This window comes from Pochonia chlamydosporia, chromosome 5 (assembly GCF_001653235.2).
Source record: "Pochonia chlamydosporia 170 chromosome 5, whole genome shotgun sequence".
Lineage (NCBI taxonomy): Eukaryota > Fungi > Ascomycota > Sordariomycetes > Hypocreales > Clavicipitaceae > Pochonia > Pochonia chlamydosporia.
This window is the reverse complement of record NC_035794.1, coordinates 1,674,439-1,696,133: the sequence shown is the minus strand read 5'-3', so window position 1 is coordinate 1,696,133 and position 21,695 is coordinate 1,674,439. Positions and strand designations below refer to the sequence as shown.

The window sequence follows — 21,695 nt, the reverse complement described above, 5'->3', positions numbered from 1 at the left end:
GAATTACCAGCATTCAACAGATATAGTGGCCATTGGTAAAGTCGCGATCGTGCATGCATATCGAAGGTTCAAACTGTGGTGCTGGTCTTGGCGGCCGTCTCTTGACCCGTAACCCTGCCGATATCAGTGGCACCCCTAATAACAGAGAAGGATGGAGGCTCGTGACCAAAATATGAAGGCATAAGGGCTTTTAAAACTTGCGTGCCTTCCTCCCTTTGGCCGTACCATGTTTCTTCATTAAGTCGCAAGGCGAAGCTGGGTGATTTGAGCCGCTGTCGTGACATGGGTCCTTCAAACGTGCCGAAGTCAACGTTTTCTTGAGCGACTTTGGCAGAGCCGTATAACACGTTTCAATTAAATGCGTCATTTTCAAAACCTATAGCTTGATGCCTATGTTACAGTCGATGGGTCTATATTATAAGGGTCTAAGAATCGGGCCCATAGATGTGGAAGACAATCCCTGTCCGCAGCATAATATATCGCAGTTTGAGAAGTGGAAAACTAGAAGGACGAGAGAAAGGAGGCTCTTGGCGGAATTCCTGTTGCCGGAATGACCAAACATGCACGCCCCAGCACAACTTTACCTGGTCTGCAGGCAACGCCACATATATGGGCAGGAGCCGCCAATCAACTCAGCCTCAATCTGCAATCTTGTGTTACCGAGCAGTTTAAGCAACCGGTTGAGTCTCTCGTCAAAAAGCTTCAGGCTATGTAAGCTAGAAAGCTCCCCGGTTCGCAAAGCTGATGTATCAAGCACCAAGAACTGAATTGACCTCACACGTTATCCTCGGCGATACACTTGCTTTTGCTACTCGGATACCCGCAGAGTCATGACTACTGCACTTCTTAAGAGGAACAAAGCGTTGAGTACCGTATTTGAAGCTGGCCAAGCCCATTTTGGAATATTAATCAGAACCCTTAGCGGAGCAATATTCCGCCCTCTGAAGATGTAGAAGCCAGTCACGAACATCCGCATCCAGTATTCATCATGTGATTCACCTCACGGTCGAGTCTAAGAGCCTTAATGATGGATTCAGGTGCATCCGTCTTAATAGAGCGACAGTCTAGAAGCTGTCCAACAGTTTAGATCCTGAGGTCGTTATCATGGGCAGTTCGTAGAATATGATCGCATGTGTCGTGTGGTCCAAGGTACGGATGACTTCCTGGTCTCTGTAACTCAGCTGGATTCAATTTTACTCTCTTTTACCAAAACCTACCACGCGGCTTAGGAAGAGGTAAATTTCGCTACTTTCTCGAGAAGATAACAGGCCCTTTATGAGCATTAGCACTTCAGCTCCTCGACACGAAACAATTGCTCTGCTTGACTCACAGTCAAACTTTTACAATCGTGCCTATGCGGACACTCTATTTTAGTGGTTATCCTTTGCCATCGACTGCTAAATTTGGTAGAGAAGTCATTATGTACTAGCTGATCTACTTTCTCGGTGACTCCCATACAAACTGTACGACGGGTTCATCATAGGGTCAAGGCTTTTCTCTTCAACAAGTCATGCGATTATACCGATGCTGTCGGCTTAAACGCCCAAGCCACTACCCAGGCCATAGCAAACATTATGACCATGTATCCCAGCTTTGGCATCGTTGCCAATGACACCTCGCCTATGGATTCCCGGGTTCTCGACAAGGGAGTGAGGTTATGTAAGCGTTATTGGCAACGGTGTATTCAGAAGCCGCAGCAAGTGTGCTTGAGATTTGAAAGGAGCAGAGTGAATAAAGGAACCAGGAGGCATGCCGATACATCATTCGAAGGCAATCCTGAGGACAACGATTCGGAACTATCCAGAGAATTTAGTCGTTTATTACAGAGACTTTTGAGAATTCCAGACTAGTGTCTTCACCAAAATTGCGGTGAAGAAGGATATTGAAAAGGGACTGGACACAGAATTATCGGCCGCGACAATGTGCAAAGGTAGGCAGGCGGCTGGGAAAAACCAGATGGACGTTTGGAAAATTACTTGCCAAACTTGGAACGTCGTCTTGGACAGAATGCCAGTCTGCAATAGCCCGATATATTGCAAAGTACACATGGGCAACTACATCAACCTCAGTTAGTGTTATTCTTCCTTCAGAGACTCAATAACATACCTCTTGTAAATCGAGACTCGACCAGTTAGGCATGAAGGGACATTCCATTTGCAGGGGCTGAATCCAAATTGTCAGAGTCATCCAAATACTCCCGCATAGCGTACATATTTACATATTCTGAGATGTGGACAACGATCATATACCTCGTGGGGCGTCTCTGCTTTGTCTGGCGTAGCACTGATTGCCACCATTCTGTGCAGTCGCACCACGACAGAAAAAACATGTCGTCATAGTCAAACGACGCTGTTCAAAATACCATGTGTTGTGATGTCCATTTTTATATCGAACAATACAAACATCTGGTCCGCTTCGTCAGTCGACTAGCCTCATACAACTTCGTAACCCGAGTAGTTCGTGTGTAACGGCAACGACTCTACGAGAGAATCCCCTTCAAATATCAGCCTTCAAGGCATCAAACAGGGGCAAAAGATACTGGAAAATGTGAAATCTTACCACGGATATAAACAAATCGAGTCTCTGTTCCAAGTGTCTCGGGTCAAGATTAAACCCTTGGCAGTGCGGCTGCAGGACAACATGCGCCCTTCTAAAGCAGATATCGTCGCAGAGTTGTACAACAAGATCAGCATCGGATGAACTCGTATTGCATGAGATTTATTAGTAAAAGAAAACGGTGAATCTGATTTTCAAAAACAAAAAAGCATGAAGGGACAGACAAGTGCGCGGCGTGGCTAGATACGCGACCCGTAGATTGAAACAATACGATGTCACGGAGAAACCAAACTGACGAGATGATTAATTGTAGAATGACTTGCATTTGGTCAAACGCGCCACAGTATATACGCTATAGTCGATATCATATTATCAACATGCTGATATTTTGAATCATTCTTATCAGAAAGCCAAGAGAAGAGTTCGTCTCAGCCAGGTGTTTCTATGTGATATTGCAAAAAGACATATGAGTAGGTATATTGAAGGCCGCTGAAGCTACCCTGCAACTAAGACTTTGAATTTTGGGACACACGGACTTGATCCTCGGGGAAATACGAACGGTGGTTTTCAAGTGCCAGAGCTCTTCTTTATTCACGCTGATAGATTCAAACGAAACGTTGTTGATTCCGCCCTTTGTTTGATACTTCTAGTACAAAGTGTTCTCAACCCATTTCGATTATACGCCATTCAATATTGGTAGAACGAGATAAAGTAATACCAGAATTGATGCTATATCTGACCCCTAAGGCCAGCCGCCCAGAGAGTACCTAGGTGCTCACTACACCATACGAAATACCATCGCATCCACCGTCAACCAATACGTTACCGTGAGATCCAACTGAAATCAAACTCCCTCTGTAAGTCCATCCCTTCCCTCCCCTTCCCTTCTCATCTCCCGTACAACCGTGTAAGAATCCTCAGCCAGCCAGACGACCACGCGTCACCACAATCCCAGCCAGCCACATCACCACCAAAACATCAAAATGTCTAACAAACACCCCCCAGACAAAGTCAACGCTCTCTCTCCCTACCTTCACCCCCTGTCCCGGCAGCACTCTATCACAAAATACCATCAATTAACCTGCTCATGCTTGCCCCATCCCCAATCCACCAAACCAACTCACCGCGTTGGTCAGCGTACCGTAACCAACTTCCGGCAAAAGAACCCTGTAGCACTCTTTGTTCAATGCACGAATCTTTCCTCCTCCAGACAGACGAAGCCAACAAAGCGCACACAACGTTCGATGCTGAGATACGACGCCTCATCTACAGTCCCCGGTCCCCTCGCATTTCCTTTTTTCCCCACCCCCTGAACATGCACGGAATCCATTGGTTTCCGAGTCTGCAATAAAACCACACAAGTGACATGCTCAGGTGGTAAGCGAGATGGATACCGGTCCAACGAGGCCAGAACAACGGGTTGCTATGGTGTACATTACACGCCGCCAATCACTACGACGGGATGACATCTGACAAGACACTACGGCGTAAAGCGTCCTCCGATAAACTGGTGTAGAGTGGTTTTTCTGGAGCTCTGCCGATATTGTATTCAAATTGTCATCAACAGCATATTTTACATCTTGCGATCTGAATAGCGCCAACGAAGGACATTGCCCAGCGATGAGGGTCCGGGGGAAGAGGAGGCGTCGTGATGTAACATGTACCGGTACAATCACGTCAGGTATGCGGCCATGCGACACTTTATCCGGGACAGTAGATGGAGCCTATGGAGACGCATATGTACTCTGTAGGGAGTATGTACGGTATCATTATTCACTCTTTACAATTTGCTCCGTTTCGTTTCATCACGCCCCCCAATACCGGCAGCAGGAGCAGCACCAGCACGACGACCAAGAGTCCCCGGATCATCACCAGGAGCAGCAATATCAAACTTGCCGCCTCTGCCGATACCGCCATCAAACCTCTTGGCTCCGGCAAGGCTCTCGTGCTGAATAACGCCCTCGCCCCCTTCAAACTCGAACCTCAATGCGTCCTCCAGGCTCTTGGCGTCGTACGCAGCGTGGTGTGCGGAAACCAAGTCGGCCCTCATACACCTCTGCGGGAACGCGAGCAGCATCTCAGCCAGCCTCCTCGCTTCTCTGACAGCCTCCCCCTTGCCCACGACGACTCTGTTCACCAGGCCGAATGCCAGAGCCTCGTCTGCCTTGACGGCGCGTCCAGTGAGAATCATGTCCATGGCCCTGCCAAGCCCAACGACCCTCTGGAGCCGGACCGTGCCCCCATCAATGAGTGGGACGCCAAAGCGACGGCAGAAGACGCCAAAGACGGCATTGCTCTCTGCGACGCGAATGTCGGCCAGCAGAGACAGTTCGAGGCCCCCGGCCACAGCGTATCCGGAAACGGCCGCAATGATGGGTTTGGTGAATGTCATTCGGGACGGTCCCATGGGCCCCAGGGCGCCGTTGACCTTGTCTACGGGTTGCGCGGGCGACAAGGGCTTCCTCTCTGCCTCCTCTGCCTTCTCTGCCTTTGTACTCTTTGGACTCTTTGCCTGGTCGCGTTTGTGCTCCCGCTCGGGTCGTCGCTTCGAGCTTGCCGTCGCCATTGACGAGGCGGCTACCTCGTGTAAGTCGTACCCGGCGCAAAAGGTGTCCCCTGCGCCGGTGAATATGCACACCTTTTGTGAGGAGTCATTTTCAAACGCCTGAAATGCCTCAGCTAGCTTGAGAGCTGTGGCGCGATTTACCGCATTGCGAACATGGGGACGGTTGATGGTGATTGTCGTAATGCCTTGGTCGCATGTCTCGTAGAGAACCAGCTTACCCTCGTCTTCGTTTGCCATGGTTGTTTACGGAGTACCTGTATTTTTTTTTAATTCTTTTTTTTTTTTTTGCTGCTTTATCTTTATTCGTTTCTGTTACTCTGTAACTTTTTGAGGATAATCGTTGAGTCAGTCCAAAAGTAGAAGAAGTGAAAGGCCTTCGCAAGCTAGCGTGACCTAGAAATAAAACTAAACGAAAAAGGGAAAGAATAAAGCGAAGGCTAAATGGACCACAAGCGCCTGTGTCCTGCGTCGCCTTCTCGAAGCTGTCAAGCTCGTCGAATATTCCCAAAACGAACAGTCGAGACCTAACACGGAAATGAATCGTGTGAGCCCCGGTAGGGATGCCAATCAAAAAGGGCTCAAGCAACACAGACCAGAGCCAGATGGAAAGCCAGGCAATTTAGACTGCTGTGGAGAGGAGTCTAGAAGACCAAAAGTGTTGTTGTGGCGCGGCAACAGCAAAACCGTCTCCATTTATGTTCCCAGCCTGCTCTTCAACCTTCTCCATACAATGTGATCAGTCAAAGCCCAGCTGAGGCTGTTGAAGTTCCCCGATTGTCATGTGCCGAGGCCCAGACTGACCCACCTTTTACCATTTTCATCCATCCGTCAGAATTGGAGCCAAAAAGCAGAAGTGGCATCAGAAATCAACATCGGACTTAGGCCACCCCCCCCCCCCCCTTCCCTCGCTCTCTCTCTCTCTTTCTCTTCCTGGCACTCGACCTTGACCTTGCTTGACCTTGACCTTCTCGGCCGCTTCTTTGAACCTTTTCCAGCTTCTTGGATCCCTGTATTTACTTTGTGCTTGCTGCCCCTGTTGCTGTCGATCACCGGGACCTAGCTTTAGGGCGACAGCGTCAACTTTAAAATCACGTCACGGATGAAATTTGGCATACTGCCGTCACATTGGGCCAAGCGGAGTACAGTATGCCGTGCCAGTCAGTACGCATTCATACAAATGTCTGGTACTAAAGTATTTGGTCCAACGGCGCATAAACAACCCTGTTGCAGATGAAACTGCTCGACATGAAACCCTTTGTTGGATCAGATACTCCGTACATGATATCAAATACCCGTGTAATCCAATGTTGGGCCTCAATCTCGATTCCGGAAATGCTGTCGGTCCTGACTTCCACCATCATGCATGTAATCAATAGTCATTGCTCCCAGGGAATCAACATGTTCACCACAACGGACATGGATGAACCTAGTGTTTCTCTCGGTCCCCTGCAAGCAGTTGAGTAGATGATTTGATATTATCATTATTTATTTACTGTACTAATTATTCCCTATTGTTGTTTTATTTGCCATCAATGCTTCCGTCCCTTTATTAAGTGCTATGACCTTGTTCATCATCATCGTCGTCGTCATCATCGTACTCGTCATGTGTTCCCCTCACCTCCAAGAGATGTATCCCAATGCACCACCGCCGCACAGGTACGGAGTAGGTGTGCCTCTATCGCGTATGCCGCCCCATAACCCTGCCGACTTCCAGACTCCCGGGGCACAATCAATAAAATCCCACGTACAATGCGCCGTCGCAACTGATACCGTGATCTCATCTCTCCTGTGGAACCCGTGAACATGGCATTCGACAAGCCGCAGGGTACATGCTGTACGAGCAGTGACCAAGCATCTAAAAAGACCAATCGATTCATTGCGTATCTATCTGTTGTCGGGTATCATCGTCAACTCTCTCGTTTTCTTGGGCGTACCTGAGTCCCCGTGCAGTATACCCAGTAATATCATCAAAGTATCCACGCGTTGGGCTGAGACTCGACTGGCCAATCAATATACATTTAATATTCTTTGCGTAAATGTGCGATTTATACAAGTTTTTCAAAGTGTGTTCCAAAAGATTCAATATCTTCGTGGTCGACTTATTTACAACACACCGTGCCCAAACAAATCCTTTAGCGGACCGGTGCTGGTATTTCGATTCGAGGACGGCGAATGAAAGTTTCGATGGACGTCGCTCGTCGCCGTGATCGGCGCGCTAAGCTGCGAAGAGGAATATTCTCTAGGCTTGTCCGTCTGCAGGCGAAATGATTGCGGTGTAGACATGTCCAGAGGTGCTGATAATGGGCCGGGCGTGTGCCTTGCCGTGGATGGTGACGTGTCTGACTTCAGTGACGGCAGCCCCTGCGGTCTATCCTGCTGTGGACCGGACACTGGTGCCAATCTCGAGGATCGTAACGGGTCTCTACATGCGATATCTGTAGCTAGTGATGACGGAGCTGATGCGGAAGTGGTCCGAACCCGAGCCGAGCCAGTCTCTTCCAATTCTGCGGAATGCCCCGTTCCTCGACTTGCCATCCCCGCGTGGTCTATGCCATGGTTTAGTTAGCAAACCTCCATCCGCCTTGATGATGTGCATGTTCATCGTTCGAATTTACTTACTGGAATAAGCTTGCACCTCGTAACCTCCAAACGAGCTTCCCGCTGTAGAATTTGTGTTGGAGGTAGGATAACTCATTTGCCTTTCCGTCGAGTTGGACACAGGTGTCCCACCGCCGTAGAGACTCATTGGCGTTTGCGCCATATCAGACGCGTGTCGAGAGTTCCAATCCCTGCCTTGTACTGAATTTGAGTCTCGTAGCCCTTGTCGACCAAATTGCGATGCATTTTCCATGCTGCCTGGAGTAGAGCCCCAGTAGGCATTCGGAGTCCAGTGTCCTAGTCCAGGGGTAGATGCGGCAGAAGGGCTACTGGTAACGTATCGGTCGTGGTAAATCGGATTCGATGGAGACACCATGTCGGAGCTAGCCATAGCGCCTGAGTGGCCGATGTCGATGCCACCGAATGAATGTGAGAGGCCTGTGGGAGAAATGTATGCCTCTCCGCCAGGCCTCCTCATGTCAACCATTACAGGCCTGACCCCGTGATTTCCAAAGGAGCTGGTCATAGATGCCAGATTCGATGATGACATTGGCGGCCCAATGTAAGTAGATGCACCATAAGGTGAATGCAGTGCCTGTACATTGTCAAAGTCGTCCGGAACTGCCCGCATGCGAATCATTCTGTCGCGGTCATGCGCCGTAAGGCGCTTGATTTTGGCACGCCTATTTTACTTAATAAGTCTACAATCCATCTTGCTTGTAAATCCTTTCTCACCTATTTTGAAACCAGACTTGGACTTGTCGAGGGCTCAATCCAGGAATTTCCCTAGATAGGCGCTCTCTGTGGGTGACATCGGGATGGGGCTGTTTTGCAAACTCGCTCATCAGAAATCTGGTTTGCTGGTGTGTGAGTCTTTCCAGAGTTAGCATTGACAATATACCCTGATATTCATGTCTCTTGAGTCCTATTTTAGAGCAAATGACGCACCGAAATCTTTTCATCTTGCGTCGTGCTGCAAGCCGCTCTGCTACCGTTTGACGCTGGGAGAGAAGGTCTCGTTCGTTATCATCAACGTCGTCGTCCTCCACATCTAACTCAACGTCCTGGTGAAGGCTGAGGTCCTTATCGTCTCTGTCGGACTGGCTTATCTCAGTGCCTGAAACTGGATCAGTGTGAGATCTATACAGACTGTTTCCATCTGTCAGTCGGGGATAAGCGAATGCCTCCATTCCCAAAGCGTCACGGCCGGTAGGGTCTAGTTTTAAGCCTGTATTCGTATTGCCAAATGTAGAGGACATTTGCTGGTTTCGTCGTAGTGCTGAGTTTTCTATGTGATTTGCCGGTTCCTGGGACGCGATTTCTCTTTTGTAGTTCTGCCCTTGGCCCTGGTGCGCAGTGGAAGCAGGAGGATTCGTTCTACTCCTTATCAGACTATTCCTCGCGTCTCCTGGTAGTCGTTGATAGTGTTCATTTTCTATCTGACGATGATAGGAATATTGACCCTGCCATTCCGGGTCTACTGGCGGTGGAAGGTTCTGCTTTTCGGACATGCGTGAACTTTGAGGGCGGCTTGGAGGCCGATTATAGTGGTTGCAGGGCCAGTGGCTGTGATCCGTTGTATCGCAAAGCCTTGTGATGAGCATCGAGAGGGCTTTTTTTTTTTATGATTTGGTTAGAAGTCTTTGTTGAAATAAGATGAGAGGTAACGGAGACAAAGTTTTGCGAGTGACACCTGGCAAGTCGTCCTGTAGGATGAGCACCGGTAATTAACGACAGAGAGGGTCGGCAGTGGCGATACTCTAAATTAATTTGAAAAAGGACCTGGCACATGCATGTCGCACCATCCGACGGGAGTTGATATACAATGCCCCAGAAATACCGGAACCCTTTGCCAAAATTGAGATGTAGATGGTGTAGATATTCTTGCTCTTCAGCAGTGGTCAAAGTAAGAGCATACAGAGCAATGTAACTAATGCTCTAAACCAGTCGAATCCTCTTGTATGCCGAAAATCGGGTGAAGAAGAAGACTTGCAGTTGTAGGTGGGCTGTAAATGAACAAGGGAGATTGAAGGAGCAAGGTTCTTCTACAGCGTAGCGCTGCTGGGTTATAATAATAATAACGATGACTATCACAAGGTCGGTGAAGCGGGCTCTCTGCAGTAAATACTGCGTAATCAGGGTTGAACCAGGATACTAGAGCCTGAGCCCAAGAACTTGGTCCCCGTGGGGTGGTTGTAATAACCAGCCTTAGACTTTGTTGACTTGACTCTGCACGCGTGTTACCAGAAACATGGCAAGTGCACACGCCAAGGCCGTGTCTGTTTATGTTCCACGAGTCGGTGCTCTCTTCCTGGGGATTCAAGCACTTGCTTGGTATGATGCAGGGCCGTTGAGATCGCGTAAAGACTGTCGAGTCAGAAAGCACTGTAAGAACTGGACCTAGGCCCTTGGCTCATTTGGAGAGAGGCAGATATTATGAATGGAGAGTCGTGGGGGGGAGTGAGGCAATACTTTATGAAAGGAGCGGTCCAAAAGTAGCTGGTGGGACGCATATGTGCATGGCTTCCAGATGGAGCAATGGCATGACCCCGGCTAGTCAGTGACAGTGTACCTAGAGCCAGGCCCCGGTAGCTTAAGCCTTAGACACATGGTCCTTTCTATGGAACTCTGTGATGCCAAAACGAGAGGCTCATTGTGCTCCGATTTCCAGACTGTGATGCTGCGCAAGCCGCAAAGTGCCCGGGTTGTGGGGGGGGAGTAACTGCAAGATGGAGATGGCGTTTAGACTGCCTGCCAGTCGTTCCCTGGTATGGTAGAAAGTTTATGTCACGACGCGATTTCGGATCCGATACTATACTCCAGCCTCAGTCGATGAGCCAGCTATGTGAGCAGAATGCTCCGTCCATCGGCCAGTGGCAGCTCGAAGCCAAACGTTGGCGCTCAGTACACTAATCCGTGGGAAACCCGGTCAGGTAAACCAGTCGCGGCCGTCGACACTGATTCAAAGAGTTCGACCAACTTCCGGTCAAATCACGAGTCCCTGCTGTCAACCATCGAGCACTTCGACTCATGAAATTCCCCAAATAAGGGCCAAATTCCTTGCAACTATTGTCGATATTGTCCACCAAGCAGAAGCTTTCCTACGCTTTCGTGGAAAAGCTGTGCTGGCCTTATCCGACCTTGGATATCCCGAAGGTGAGGATGAGTGTTTGCTCAGGTACGCAGTTGGGCCAACATTGGTCTTGGTAGCAAGGGTGTATCAGAAGACATGGCCAGACACTTGTTGATGAACTGGTTATGCTACCAGACCACTCTATGCTAGAGGTGTGCGAGAGTCGACGGCTAGAGGCATGGCAGCCCATGACGAATCACGAGGCTTTGAAGCTGTAGACCAATGCCAGCCCCAGGGAGTCTGGAATGTGTGATGAAACCTCGCAGCACATTCGTCCCTCTGCATTGACGGCGTGTAAAAAGGTCAGCTACAGATGTCCGGCCTTGTGGAGACAAGTATGAGCATATCTTGATATGAGTAGCACACAGTGGGCCTCCGACCATTGCAAGGGACCTGGAGAAAAGGCCCCATGTTCGCATGGCCAGTGTGGAGACAAGACTTCTTGGTCAATTGCTTGTCTCTAGTGCCCCTGTCTGTGGCGTATCAAAGAATTTGTGCAAGATCGTGATGTTTGGTAAATGCTGTGTTCCATCGGCAGTGTGGAAGCCACCGAGCCACACTCAACGCCTGCTCATATACCCCGTACTCGTCTTCCTTCTTCCACACAAGGAACGGGGCATAGTTGAATGAAATTCAAGCGGTTGGCATCATCCTCGAGTTAGAAGCGGTTGTGTACCACGAACTCAGCCACCAATCACATATCCGGTCTCAAAATGCGACCATGTGTGCAACTTGTGCCTTCATTCTCGGGACCATGCCGAAAGGAGGGCGGGAAATTGTCGTGTTGGCTGTATATTGCTGCGGAACACTTGCGGAACCCTGTAATCCATACCTACCCACCACGATACTCCGTACTCCGTCACATCCTCTTTCCGGGAAGTACTAGACCAGACTTGAGTTCACTTGTGGTGCGGCGGGAGCACAGACCAGCACCAAGTAGTCGGCTGCTATGACCATTCTGCAGTTCTGTACGGAGTAATTGTCTCAAGACACGCAAGCGGACGGCAGTCTCTTGATAGAAGTCTCGTTTCTGCCGGCTTTGCCCACCTGAGCAGGTCCGAGCTATGGTTTTGGTGACGAAGCCTGCGTGTTACTCTTCTTCACCTGAGGACAGGTCTTTGACCAAGGCAGGAAAGCAACACCAGGACATTCAAGTCTATCAGCCCAACTATACCAAAACAGGTAGGCATTTTGATGTGGGTACCAACCTGGTTCTTCAAAGAAAAGAGCTAAGGAATATCTCTTGTTAATGTCTGGTCTCGTGAAAGAAAGTCCATCCAGGCTGGCAGCACTGGGCTGTATCTTCGGGGATCTGCCAGTCGATCGCGTAGCGGCGTGTCGAGTGCTCCATACATCGACTAATTTGACTTAAAACTTCCGCATGAGGGACTCGCGTGCACCATGAAGCTGGTCTTCTCAATCGGTCTACAAAGTGTCCTGGGTATGGAAGCCGGGTCGAGTTTCATCATTTGCCAGGGTTGACTCGAACAGCAATTTCTGACTGGCTAGTTTATGAAAGACTGGATGGGATGGCTGACAAGATGTTGCATCCTGGAAGGGAAGCAGGCAGCATACGTCTCTAGCCGACTCGTAAGTCGCTGAGATCTTTCGCCGGAACTTTCTTCGGAGTTGGAATGGTGGACCGCCATATCATCCTTCATTTTCTTACAACCAAGGCAAGATGGTGGTTGAGAATGATGTGCAGACCGTCGCTAATTAGCTCAATACTCCAATCCGCCCTAACCCTGCAACCCGGCAAGGGCGCCACTCTGTTTCAACCGGCGCCTCATGCCGAATGGCCCAGTCCGGCAAATAAAGGCTGGATTTAGCGCGTGGGTCAAGCTCTTTGTGTAAGACTAGGACGTTTTGTGCACGTCTGTAAAAGTGTCCAGCGCCTCAGAAATTGACGAGAGGTCAAAGAGGTAAGGCTGATCTAATCCGTATGTAGCTGGAGATCCAAGTGAAAAAAAAAAAAAATGTGAACAATTCCCGTGTCGTGTTAGACCAGCAAACCTGGTAGGACGCAGGAGGAACTAGGTCAGAGCCAGCTTCTGCGATGGCAAAGGCATCAGTCCTAGTCCTTATGGTGGGAAATTACCCACTTCGTTAGATTCGACATGTTGGAGAACGGTCATTCGTCGGGTCTCCTTGGCTCTTTACCACCTTTTGTTACCTGCCACTTTTGAAAGTCGCGAGACCATGCAACTCGTTGGAGGAAATTGGAGAGATCGCAACTTCGCTGCTCCGAGTTGTTGGCAAGGCGAGTCTTGGCGCGAGGACTCTGGAGCACATCTGTAGGTCTGCCTGCTTGCGCGAGGAACCATCAATATTAGCAGCTTTTGATAGCCCAGGTCTCTTAGGTCTCTTCGGCAGTTATGCGCTGCCATAATCGATTGATTCCTCAAGAACGACGCGACTTGGGAACACCAACACATGTGCTGGGCATTGCATCAGGTTGACATGTTTAAGCACAGAATTCGGTCTATGCACACCCCTGTGATATGAAGAATTGCAATCTCAGAACGGAGAACTCCGCAAGTAGCCCAAAGTGTCGCAACTTCAACAAGTTTCCATAGACGAGTAAGAATGACATGTCCCTCAACCTCCTGGACTAATGACTGAGTACAAATCGTGTAGATGTGCGACTGTTGTTCTATGTTTGTCGTGGAGGTCAAAGTGCTGCCACCTGCATCATGGTCAAGGAGCCAAACCTTGCTCGTAGTCTCGCCTAACCTAGTTGGTGGTGGGCTGTGTGACAAGAGATCCAAGGCTGCTATGCATACATGATCTCAGTCTGTCGGCTTCTCATCGCTGCACTGAGTATCCCCAAGTTTCCCGCCGTTGTGGGTGTTTCAGAGACTGTACGACCCTTTTCAGGCTCCAGTCCAGTTCCTAGATGAGATGCGTCTGGCCGGGTCTCATTTCGCCATGCCCCATTGCAGAAGAGCCCGTTCAAGCAGACCAACGGACCTGCTTGTTCCAGTAGGTCAGATTAGACACTATTGCAAGATTATGCATCTCGCGGCCATGCCCAACGCACCAGTCAGAGGACATGCGTGGCCAAGTCCAGGATAATGGCTTGGTGAGTTGCGTGTAACAGTAAAATTACTGAGTTGCTCTGAAGTGCCTGTCGCTGTTATTACCGAAAAGAAAAATAGTGTCTTTTGTTGAGCTAGCTCACAGAATCGGAGGTTCGTGTTGTGAAATTTTGGTGACGGCGAAATTGGGGAAAGGAAGCTACAGCCATCCACCAAAGGGGCAGGCACATGTGTCGACGTCTGGTATGTTCAACCATGAGGGAGGGGCAAACCAGACATCAATTGGTTCAAATGTTAATTACTTCATCAGAAGCCAGCCGCACCTTCCCCAACTTTGATAGCTAAACATGCTGAGCATCACTACGGGCCTTGTCGTTCCTTCCCTATCTGACATCAACTCATCACTGTTTGTTTCCATCGAGAATTTGGCCCTAGCTGGCATCAACCGCACTGAGCATTTGCATGCCTCACATTCAGGCTCAACAGCACCCTGTGGACATGTAGCGCCATGGCATTCAACTTCATTAACCCAGTTTTGGTACATGTTGACGAGCCACTGCTGCCCGGTAAGAGGTTCCCGAAAGCTGCATCTTATCCCATCAGCTAAGATCAGATGGGTAGGTAGAATCGACGAAGGGAGAAGCCAACATCGAGCCATCAATGGCCAATGTCGACGGTCAATTGGGTCGCATGAAGAGCTTGAGGCGACGTTGCAGCCACCAGCTTCATTGAGCTTCCTATGACACCAAGGCGCAAGGGCAAGTCATGCATGGCCCACAAGCCCAAGAGGCTTCCGCTTCCAACGCACCAACCAACGGGCCTGTCGGTACCTAGTCGTACGGGTTGCAATATATCACCAACTGACAAACGATAACCGGTGTAATGAATTCCGTAACAAGAGCAGAACGCAGACTTTTAGCCCGACCGCCCGACGGTACCTTTCGTCACCACGTATTTGGCTTACGAGGCAACTCAAGTCAGAAGTACTGCCGCTGGTCTGGGGACGGTCAGCCAGGACTGTGTACTCCGTACAGAAGAGCACGATCACCGTTGCGGGTCGACTTGGAATATCCCCCATCTTGTTATGGAGTAATTACAACGAACTCTGATGATATGTCTTGTGCTGCTATCACCATCAAAGCCAGGTGTGTTGCCACGCCATTTCCTCCATGGAAGCGGTGGCGTGGAAACCCAGAGCTCGTGTTCCATGTTTCCAATTCCTACATTACAGTACAATGGTGCACTGTGAAGCACATGGAACTGTTACCCAAACCATCCCCACATGGCACAACCTTGGAACTTGCAAGCGATTACTTGTGCACCTAGGACCTCCTGTTCAAGCTTCTATGGAATCGATTTGGGTATTCCCATGGAGCATGGGTTACTGAAGAAGCATTCCGCTTCAAACAACAAGGCGACGTCAGGCTTGGCAAAGTGGCAGGCATCCACAGAAACTTCATCCAATGCTATGAATTGCAGGGCAAAAGAACTTTTTGATGGGTCAACTCCGCATGGAGCAAGCTGGTGCTCAACCGGCACGCCCATGTCTCGGTTCATTGCGGCCAGATGCGATATCCAGTGACATGCCCGTTTGTGTGCTGTACGGAGTAATAGTCTCACAATCCCCCAAAACCGTCAGTGGCTTGGGCAATATTTGGTTCGGCATACTCGGTAAATCACAACTGGGGCTGCCCAGCAAAGAGAATCGAATCAGCTAAAGCCACCAGAATCATCCGGGGCCACTTGACCGAAGCTGAACACAAACAGTTGCCAAGGCTCGATATTGCTTCTGCATTTGGACAATACAGAGCTGGAGGGACTGCGTTGGTAAAGACTGGATGCTTCAGCTGACTCAGGCTTACCAATGGCGCAGGTCAAATCCTGGTGACCTGTCGATAAATGTTCCCGCTTGGGCCGTTGAGAAGAATGTCACTGGCGCCACCATGAGATACCATGCTAATGTAAGATGCTGACTCGAGTTGTCTTGCCAGATTGAGTCTCGCATAGCTACTCTCGGCGCCTATCTATTCACGACCCTAGTGCAACGGGGGAGGGTCTCGGTGGTCTGGTATTTCTCGTTAGACGTCTTGTCCGCCAGCCAGAACAGAGTTCTAGGGTGCCTGGTTCAGAAAGCGAGCCTGGTCCACGAAAGGGAGTTTGATTTTGCGATTGTGCGCTGAGTGGCACCCAAATCCCCGGCTACAAGAACCCTGTCTGATGCTAAAACGGACGATTCGCCTACACCAGATGCCTTCAATCGTGCAGCTTGTGCTTTGTGATGCTCCATACGGTCAGAACGATTCATGGTACTTGCACGGGTTACTCCGTACTCTACCGGCCGAGAGTCCAATCTATAGTTATTAGTACGGAGTACCACTCATTAATCATAAACCCCAGCTCCTCCTTACACAGCATCTTGTAGATTAACTCTCCTAGGGGCCAACGCAGACACTGGCCTTCCCCAGGAACGGTTCACTAATATATGTGAGGCTCTCCAAGGATTAATCCTGTCATTTATGGAGAACTATGGTCTGAAATGTCACTTTTCTTTTGTCTAAGTATAGCTATACAGAACCCAAAAGAACCACGTTCGTTTCATTTGCACAGCTCATTAATAGTCATAAAAGCCCTTGCCGCTCTTCTTGCCAAGCCATCCCGCATCGACCATTTTGCCCAGAAGAACGCTTGGGCGGTACTTGGAGTCGCCGGTCTCATTGTACAGGACCTTCATGATTGACAGACATGTATCGAGACCAATGAAGTCGGCAAGCTGGAGCGGGCCCATGGGAACGTTGGTTCCATTCTTCATAATAGCATCAATGGAGTCGCGATCACCAACACCCGTCTCAAGGCAAATCACGGCCTCATTAATATACGGCATCAGAATGCGGTTAGCCAAAAACCCGGGCGTGTCAGCAGAAACCGAGGTGATCTTGCCAAGCTTCTTACAAAACTCGACGGCTGTGTCGAGTGTCTCCTTGCTAGTCTGGAGACCGCTGATGATCTCGACGCCCTTTTGGACGGGAACAGGGTTCATAAAGTGTGTTGAAACCACACGCGATGAGGCTGACGTATCTGTGGGGTCGGTGGTCGTGGCAGCAGCAATTTTGGTGATGGAGATAGATGAGGTGTTGGTCGCAAGAATAGCATGCTTTGGGCAGATCTTTGCGAGATTACCAAAAATGTCGAACTTGAGTTTGGGGATTTCTGGAACGGCTTCGATGACGAAATCGACGGCGGAGAGGTCCTCCATGTTGGTACTTGGCTTCAGCAGCGCTCGCGCCTGATCAGCCTGTTCCTGTGTAATTCGCGACTTGGACACATCTTTTGCGAGGAGCTTATCTGCAACCGTATAATATGATTGTCAGCGGGGGAATGTAGATGGCTAATTTGTGCATAAACACAGACGACCGGGATGGAGGGGCCGCATGTCTGTTTACCTGCGAAAGCGAGTCCCTTGCTCAATGCCTTGTCGGATGTGTCAATCAGGTGTACGGGTACCTGAGCTCTCTGCGCAGCAACCAATGCGATTCCCAGGCCCTGCATTCATGCCAATTTCAGACTTGTCAGTTTGGATTCTCATTGTTCTCTTCTTTTTCGGGGGGCTATGTTGTCCTGATTTGGGACTTGTGGCGGTTCCATGTCGGAAACTTCACATGATTTTGGTTTGGGAACAAACTGACCATCTGACCGGCACCAATGACGCCCAGTGTTTTGACGTCCGCCGCGCTGCGCCGCGCAGTGCAGCTGAAGGAGCGTACTTGACGCGCAGCTCCTAGTGTTCGCATGCGTACAATTGAGCTAGCCATTGTGGATTTTATCGTGGTGTACAGAATAACAATAGATGAAGACGGAGAAGACGTGGAGGAGTGATGTCAAAATGATGAGGTTCCGGCTCGGGTAACCTCGGCTTTTGTGGGGTGCAGCAATTGGTTGCGGCGTCCAGGACCGACCAACCGAACGGCTTTGGCCTAGGATGCTCAAGTGGCGGGTGGGCAGCTGTTGACAGCTGTCCAGCACTCGGATCACTTTACACGCTGAAGAGGCACCATACGCGTCGAGACGCGTCGAGAGGAAACCTAATGGGTGCATTCTTGTACAATGGATTGAACTTCGTCAACAGCACCCATATAGACTGCAATTAGCATCGGCATTCATTGCAAATTAGCTTCACGTGGGAAAAACTATCAGCATGGAGCCGCCAGAAGGCGCAGCGGACATTGTCCATCCTGAAGTTCGAGCACACATTAGCAGCCTTGTGTCTGCGGTAAGTCATGGCAACGGCGACTCGACCAATCCACCTGAGAGTTGAAGAAATCCTGACTTTTTATATCGCCTAGCTCGGTGGTGTAAGTGCAGAAGATGATGGCAACTACCAGCTCGGTGACGATGCGCTGGAAGTGCTGCGCGATCTGAAGCGCTGGATTCGCTTTTATGACGAGAAAACGAATCGCATGGACGTTGCACGATGTATTCACGAGGCGAACCTGATTGAGGGAGATTTGCTACCGATTCTCAAGACATGGCCCGAGAACGCAATGGACAACAAGTTTCGATCTCGAGTTGCGCTGGCTTGCTTCGAATTAATGGTGCCATTGACATGGCCGATGGAGTGGGACAAGGAGCGCATGACGGTGAACCATCACAGGCATTTGCCCGTCTTGGAGCTCGCGCAAGTTCAATACAAGAGGGCCATTATAAACTTTGACGGTGCCCGTATCTTGCATGCAGCCGTCAGAGCAGCCTTACCTGCCATGGCACTTCCAATTGGCGACCGATCAGCGAGGGACCAGGGGATTATCAAGCTTGTCCTATTCTTCTTGCGAAACATGGCCGCCATCGCGCCACCTCCTAACGTCAAATACGAGGGCGATGAATCTCAGGTCTCCCGATCGGCTACGATTGACGCGTTCTCCTATCAAGACATATTTCATGTACTGCTCACATTATCATCTAATATGGGCGAAGACTTCAGAACGGAGGACACGACGGTAATGGAGATCATATATCACCTGGTCAAGCGTGTTGATTCGGCAAAGCTCTTCATGAATGAGCAGCAGTTGAACAAAGCTAAAGCCAACGAGTTATCAGCATTAATGAACAAGGAATCTTCAATGCTACGGTCATATAATCGAAAAGGGGCAACTCGACATAATCGATTTGGAACCATGATATGGGTTAAGAGAGAGGGCGGCAAGATGTCGTCCTTGTCAGGACAAGATGCACTGGCTAACGCATCCGTTCGCAATCAGAAGATGGACGACAACAAGACTTTCAAACCCCCTCGACGACCGAGGAAAGACAACAAGGATGAGAGGGATCTTGGTCCTCCCGGCAAGCTCAACGCTCGCGCCAATGATCAACTGCGCAAGTTTGTTGACGAGTTTCTTGACTCTGGCTTCAACCCGCTATTCCAACACGTTCGCAAGACCATTGACCGAGAAGCGCCACATCTGCTTCAGTACCACCGCCGACAATTCTTTTACTTGGTTGCTTGGTTCTTGGAGACAGAACGGGCCCGGAGAAAGGCTAAAGGATCAAGCAGCCAGCCAGCCGGAGACGTCAGCAGCTTCCACTTGGTTGCTGGTGTGTTGAATCAGGAAATGTTCATCACCATGAATCGGGTATTGCATGAGAGCTACGACATGAAAGATTGGACAGACTTAACCGCGGTGATGCGATGCTTTACTCAGATTCTCTTGACGGTTCAAGAAATGACAGAGTCTGCCAACGAGGACGATCAAGAAATTGCTGAAAACGTTTTGAGCCGACTCTTTTACGAGGAAGCCACACACGATGCCATTGCCAACATCATCAGGACATACAAGGACCAGGGGTTTGACTACCTGGATGCGTCTACTGAACTCGTGCACCATTTTCTGCGCATCTTGGAAGCCTACTCAAAACAAAACACGGACATGCAGGTTCGGTCGAGGAAGAGAACACGTAGGAAGAAGAAGCAAGCCGCCCAAGAAAATGGTAACGAAGACGAAGAGGAGTTGGACGATTCAGCTGATGATGAAGCGTCTGCTGAGCGTACATCCAAAGAACGCAAGTTTGACTTTCACAAATTTTCCAGTCGATTCACGCCTCAAGGCGTCGTCGATACGTTTACCAAATTCCTTAAATACTACCAGGACTTGACAGACACGCAGTTGAAGCGCGCACATCGGTACTTTTACCGCGTGGCTTTCAAGCAGGACATGAGCGTGATGCTCTTTCGAGTGGATATTATTTATCTGCTGTATAACATGATCAAGGGTACAAACGCCTTGGATAAGTCATCGAGCATGTTCAAAGACTGGGAGGAATTAGTGAAGCAGATTATGCGGAAGTGCTGCAAAAAGATACAAGACCGACCAGAGCTCATCATTGAAATGCTGTTCAGCAAGCTATCAAGTACCGCATTCTTCTTGGAATACGGCTACGAGAGACAAACTACGAGCAAGTCGCAGCCTAAGCCCGCAGCCGAACTAGAGTTCAAACACACAGAAGAGCGAGACCAGCAAGTTGCCATTGCAGTTGGCGCCTTGTTAGATAAGAATGGAAGCGACCACATCAACTGGGTGAGACAGATACTATCCGACGCGGAGTCGGAACGTCGTGCTTGGTCTGCCGCAGAGGATGCGAGGCGTGATACTGAGGAGGTTTTTGGAGATGAGCCTGTGCCAGATGCGGAACCAGAATCCCCTCCTGCGTTCAGTAAGATACTGCCCACATTCTGTCTACTGACAGCGGACAAAACTAACACAAGTGCTAGGTGTCCGCCCTGATAATCCAGAGCGACGAACCGCCATGTTCAAAAACGCACACCTTCGTCTCCTCATGAAACTATGCGGCATCCAGCTCATGGGACCAGCGTCTGAAGAAACTCCAGAAAGTCTCTGGGTTGTACCTGGGGACATAACGCCAGACCAACTCAAAGACAGCATCCACTTCATCAACCAAGCCGAATTCAGTCCACCAACATTTGAAGACGGCGTCCTTGCAGAAAACCAACTCAAACGCAAAACTGCACCGAAAAAGAAGGCCGCCTTCGACGACGAAGAAGAAGACGATGTTGACGGCTTTCTCGACGACGAAATGCTCTTCCCGGCCGGCGGCCCAACAGCCCGTCGCGTCGCAGATGAGAAGAAGAAGCCCAAAAAGACACGCAAGCGCCGCAAGGGCAGCGACACAGAAGAAGTCGACGAATCTGTACTGGAGGAAAAGTCACGCAAGCGAAGGGAAAAGGAGCTTGAAAAAGCTCGCAAGATCAAGTCAGCTCTGTACGTGCAGGAGGGCGACGACGAGTTCGATTCCGACGAGGACGAGGCATTCTTTGCTCGAGAGCGTCAGATTGCAGAGCGTGCGAAAAGAGCGGCTCAAACGGCAGTTAGTGAGCCGATTTTGCCACGAAACAAGAGGAAGTCCGAGGCTTTACTGGATAGTGATGATGAGGACGAGGCTGATGAGTTGAGTCTGGCGAGGAAAATACTAAGTAGCCAGGAGGATGGGGCGGATAGCGAGACGGACGATACGCCCCTCGATTTGAGCGATGGAGAGTCAAGGAAGAGGAGGAAGACGAGTGTGGAGGAAGATGAAGATATGGGTGTTGATATCGTGTCCAAGATTGCAGAAATGCAGGACGATGATGCGGAAGAGACGACAGAGGTTGTCGTTGCGAGGAGACCAAGGGTACGGGGTGGGTTTGTCGTGGATAGCGACGATGACGAGTAGATGATATGGCTTGGAGTATGGCGTTTTGCATGGCGATGGATGGGAAATAATGGGAACTCATTACGCTATATTAGAATCTATGTCC

General features: G+C 49.8%; 5 protein-coding genes across 5 annotated transcripts; 2 read left to right on the top strand and 3 right to left on the bottom strand.

Moving 5' to 3' along the window:
- Positions 1-4,336: 4,336 nt before the first annotated feature.
- On the bottom strand, positions 4,337-5,359 carry VFPPC_05813 (enoyl-CoA hydratase/isomerase family protein; the record flags this gene model as incomplete). Its single annotated transcript, XM_018284944.1, has 1 exon — positions 4,337-5,359. One exon carries the CDS (start codon positions 5,357-5,359, stop codon positions 4,337-4,339), a length of 1,023 nt encoding a protein of 340 aa, XP_018141870.1.
- Positions 5,360-7,225: 1,866 nt separating this feature from the next.
- On the bottom strand, positions 7,226-9,231 carry VFPPC_05812 (homeobox transcription factor; the record flags this gene model as incomplete). The annotated part of the gene is made up of 4 exons (XM_018284943.1): positions 7,226-7,668; positions 7,742-8,403; positions 8,456-8,593; positions 8,669-9,231. 4 exons carry the CDS (start codon positions 9,229-9,231, stop codon positions 7,226-7,228), a joined length of 1,806 nt encoding a protein of 601 aa, XP_018141869.1.
- A 5,007-nt stretch (positions 9,232-14,238) lies between these two features.
- Positions 14,239-14,634, top strand: VFPPC_16230 (hypothetical protein; the record flags this gene model as incomplete). The annotated part of the gene is made up of 2 exons (XM_018293983.1): positions 14,239-14,452; positions 14,513-14,634. The coding sequence occupies 2 exons, from the start codon at positions 14,239-14,241 to the stop codon at positions 14,632-14,634; spliced, it is 336 nt and encodes a 111-aa protein (XP_018141868.1).
- Positions 14,635-16,502: 1,868 nt separating this feature from the next.
- Positions 16,503-17,700, bottom strand: VFPPC_05809 (3-hydroxybutyryl-CoA dehydrogenase; the record flags this gene model as incomplete). The annotated part of the gene is made up of 3 exons (XM_018284942.1): positions 16,503-17,233; positions 17,332-17,431; positions 17,575-17,700. 3 exons carry the CDS (start codon positions 17,698-17,700, stop codon positions 16,503-16,505), a joined length of 957 nt encoding a protein of 318 aa, XP_018141867.1.
- A 383-nt stretch (positions 17,701-18,083) lies between these two features.
- VFPPC_05808 (mating-type switching protein swi1) lies at positions 18,084-21,610 on the top strand (the record flags this gene model as incomplete). The annotated part of the gene is made up of 3 exons (XM_018284941.1): positions 18,084-18,158; positions 18,232-20,593; positions 20,652-21,610. 3 exons carry the CDS (start codon positions 18,084-18,086, stop codon positions 21,608-21,610), a joined length of 3,396 nt encoding a protein of 1,131 aa, XP_018141866.1.
- Between the last annotated feature and the right edge of the window lie 85 nt (positions 21,611-21,695).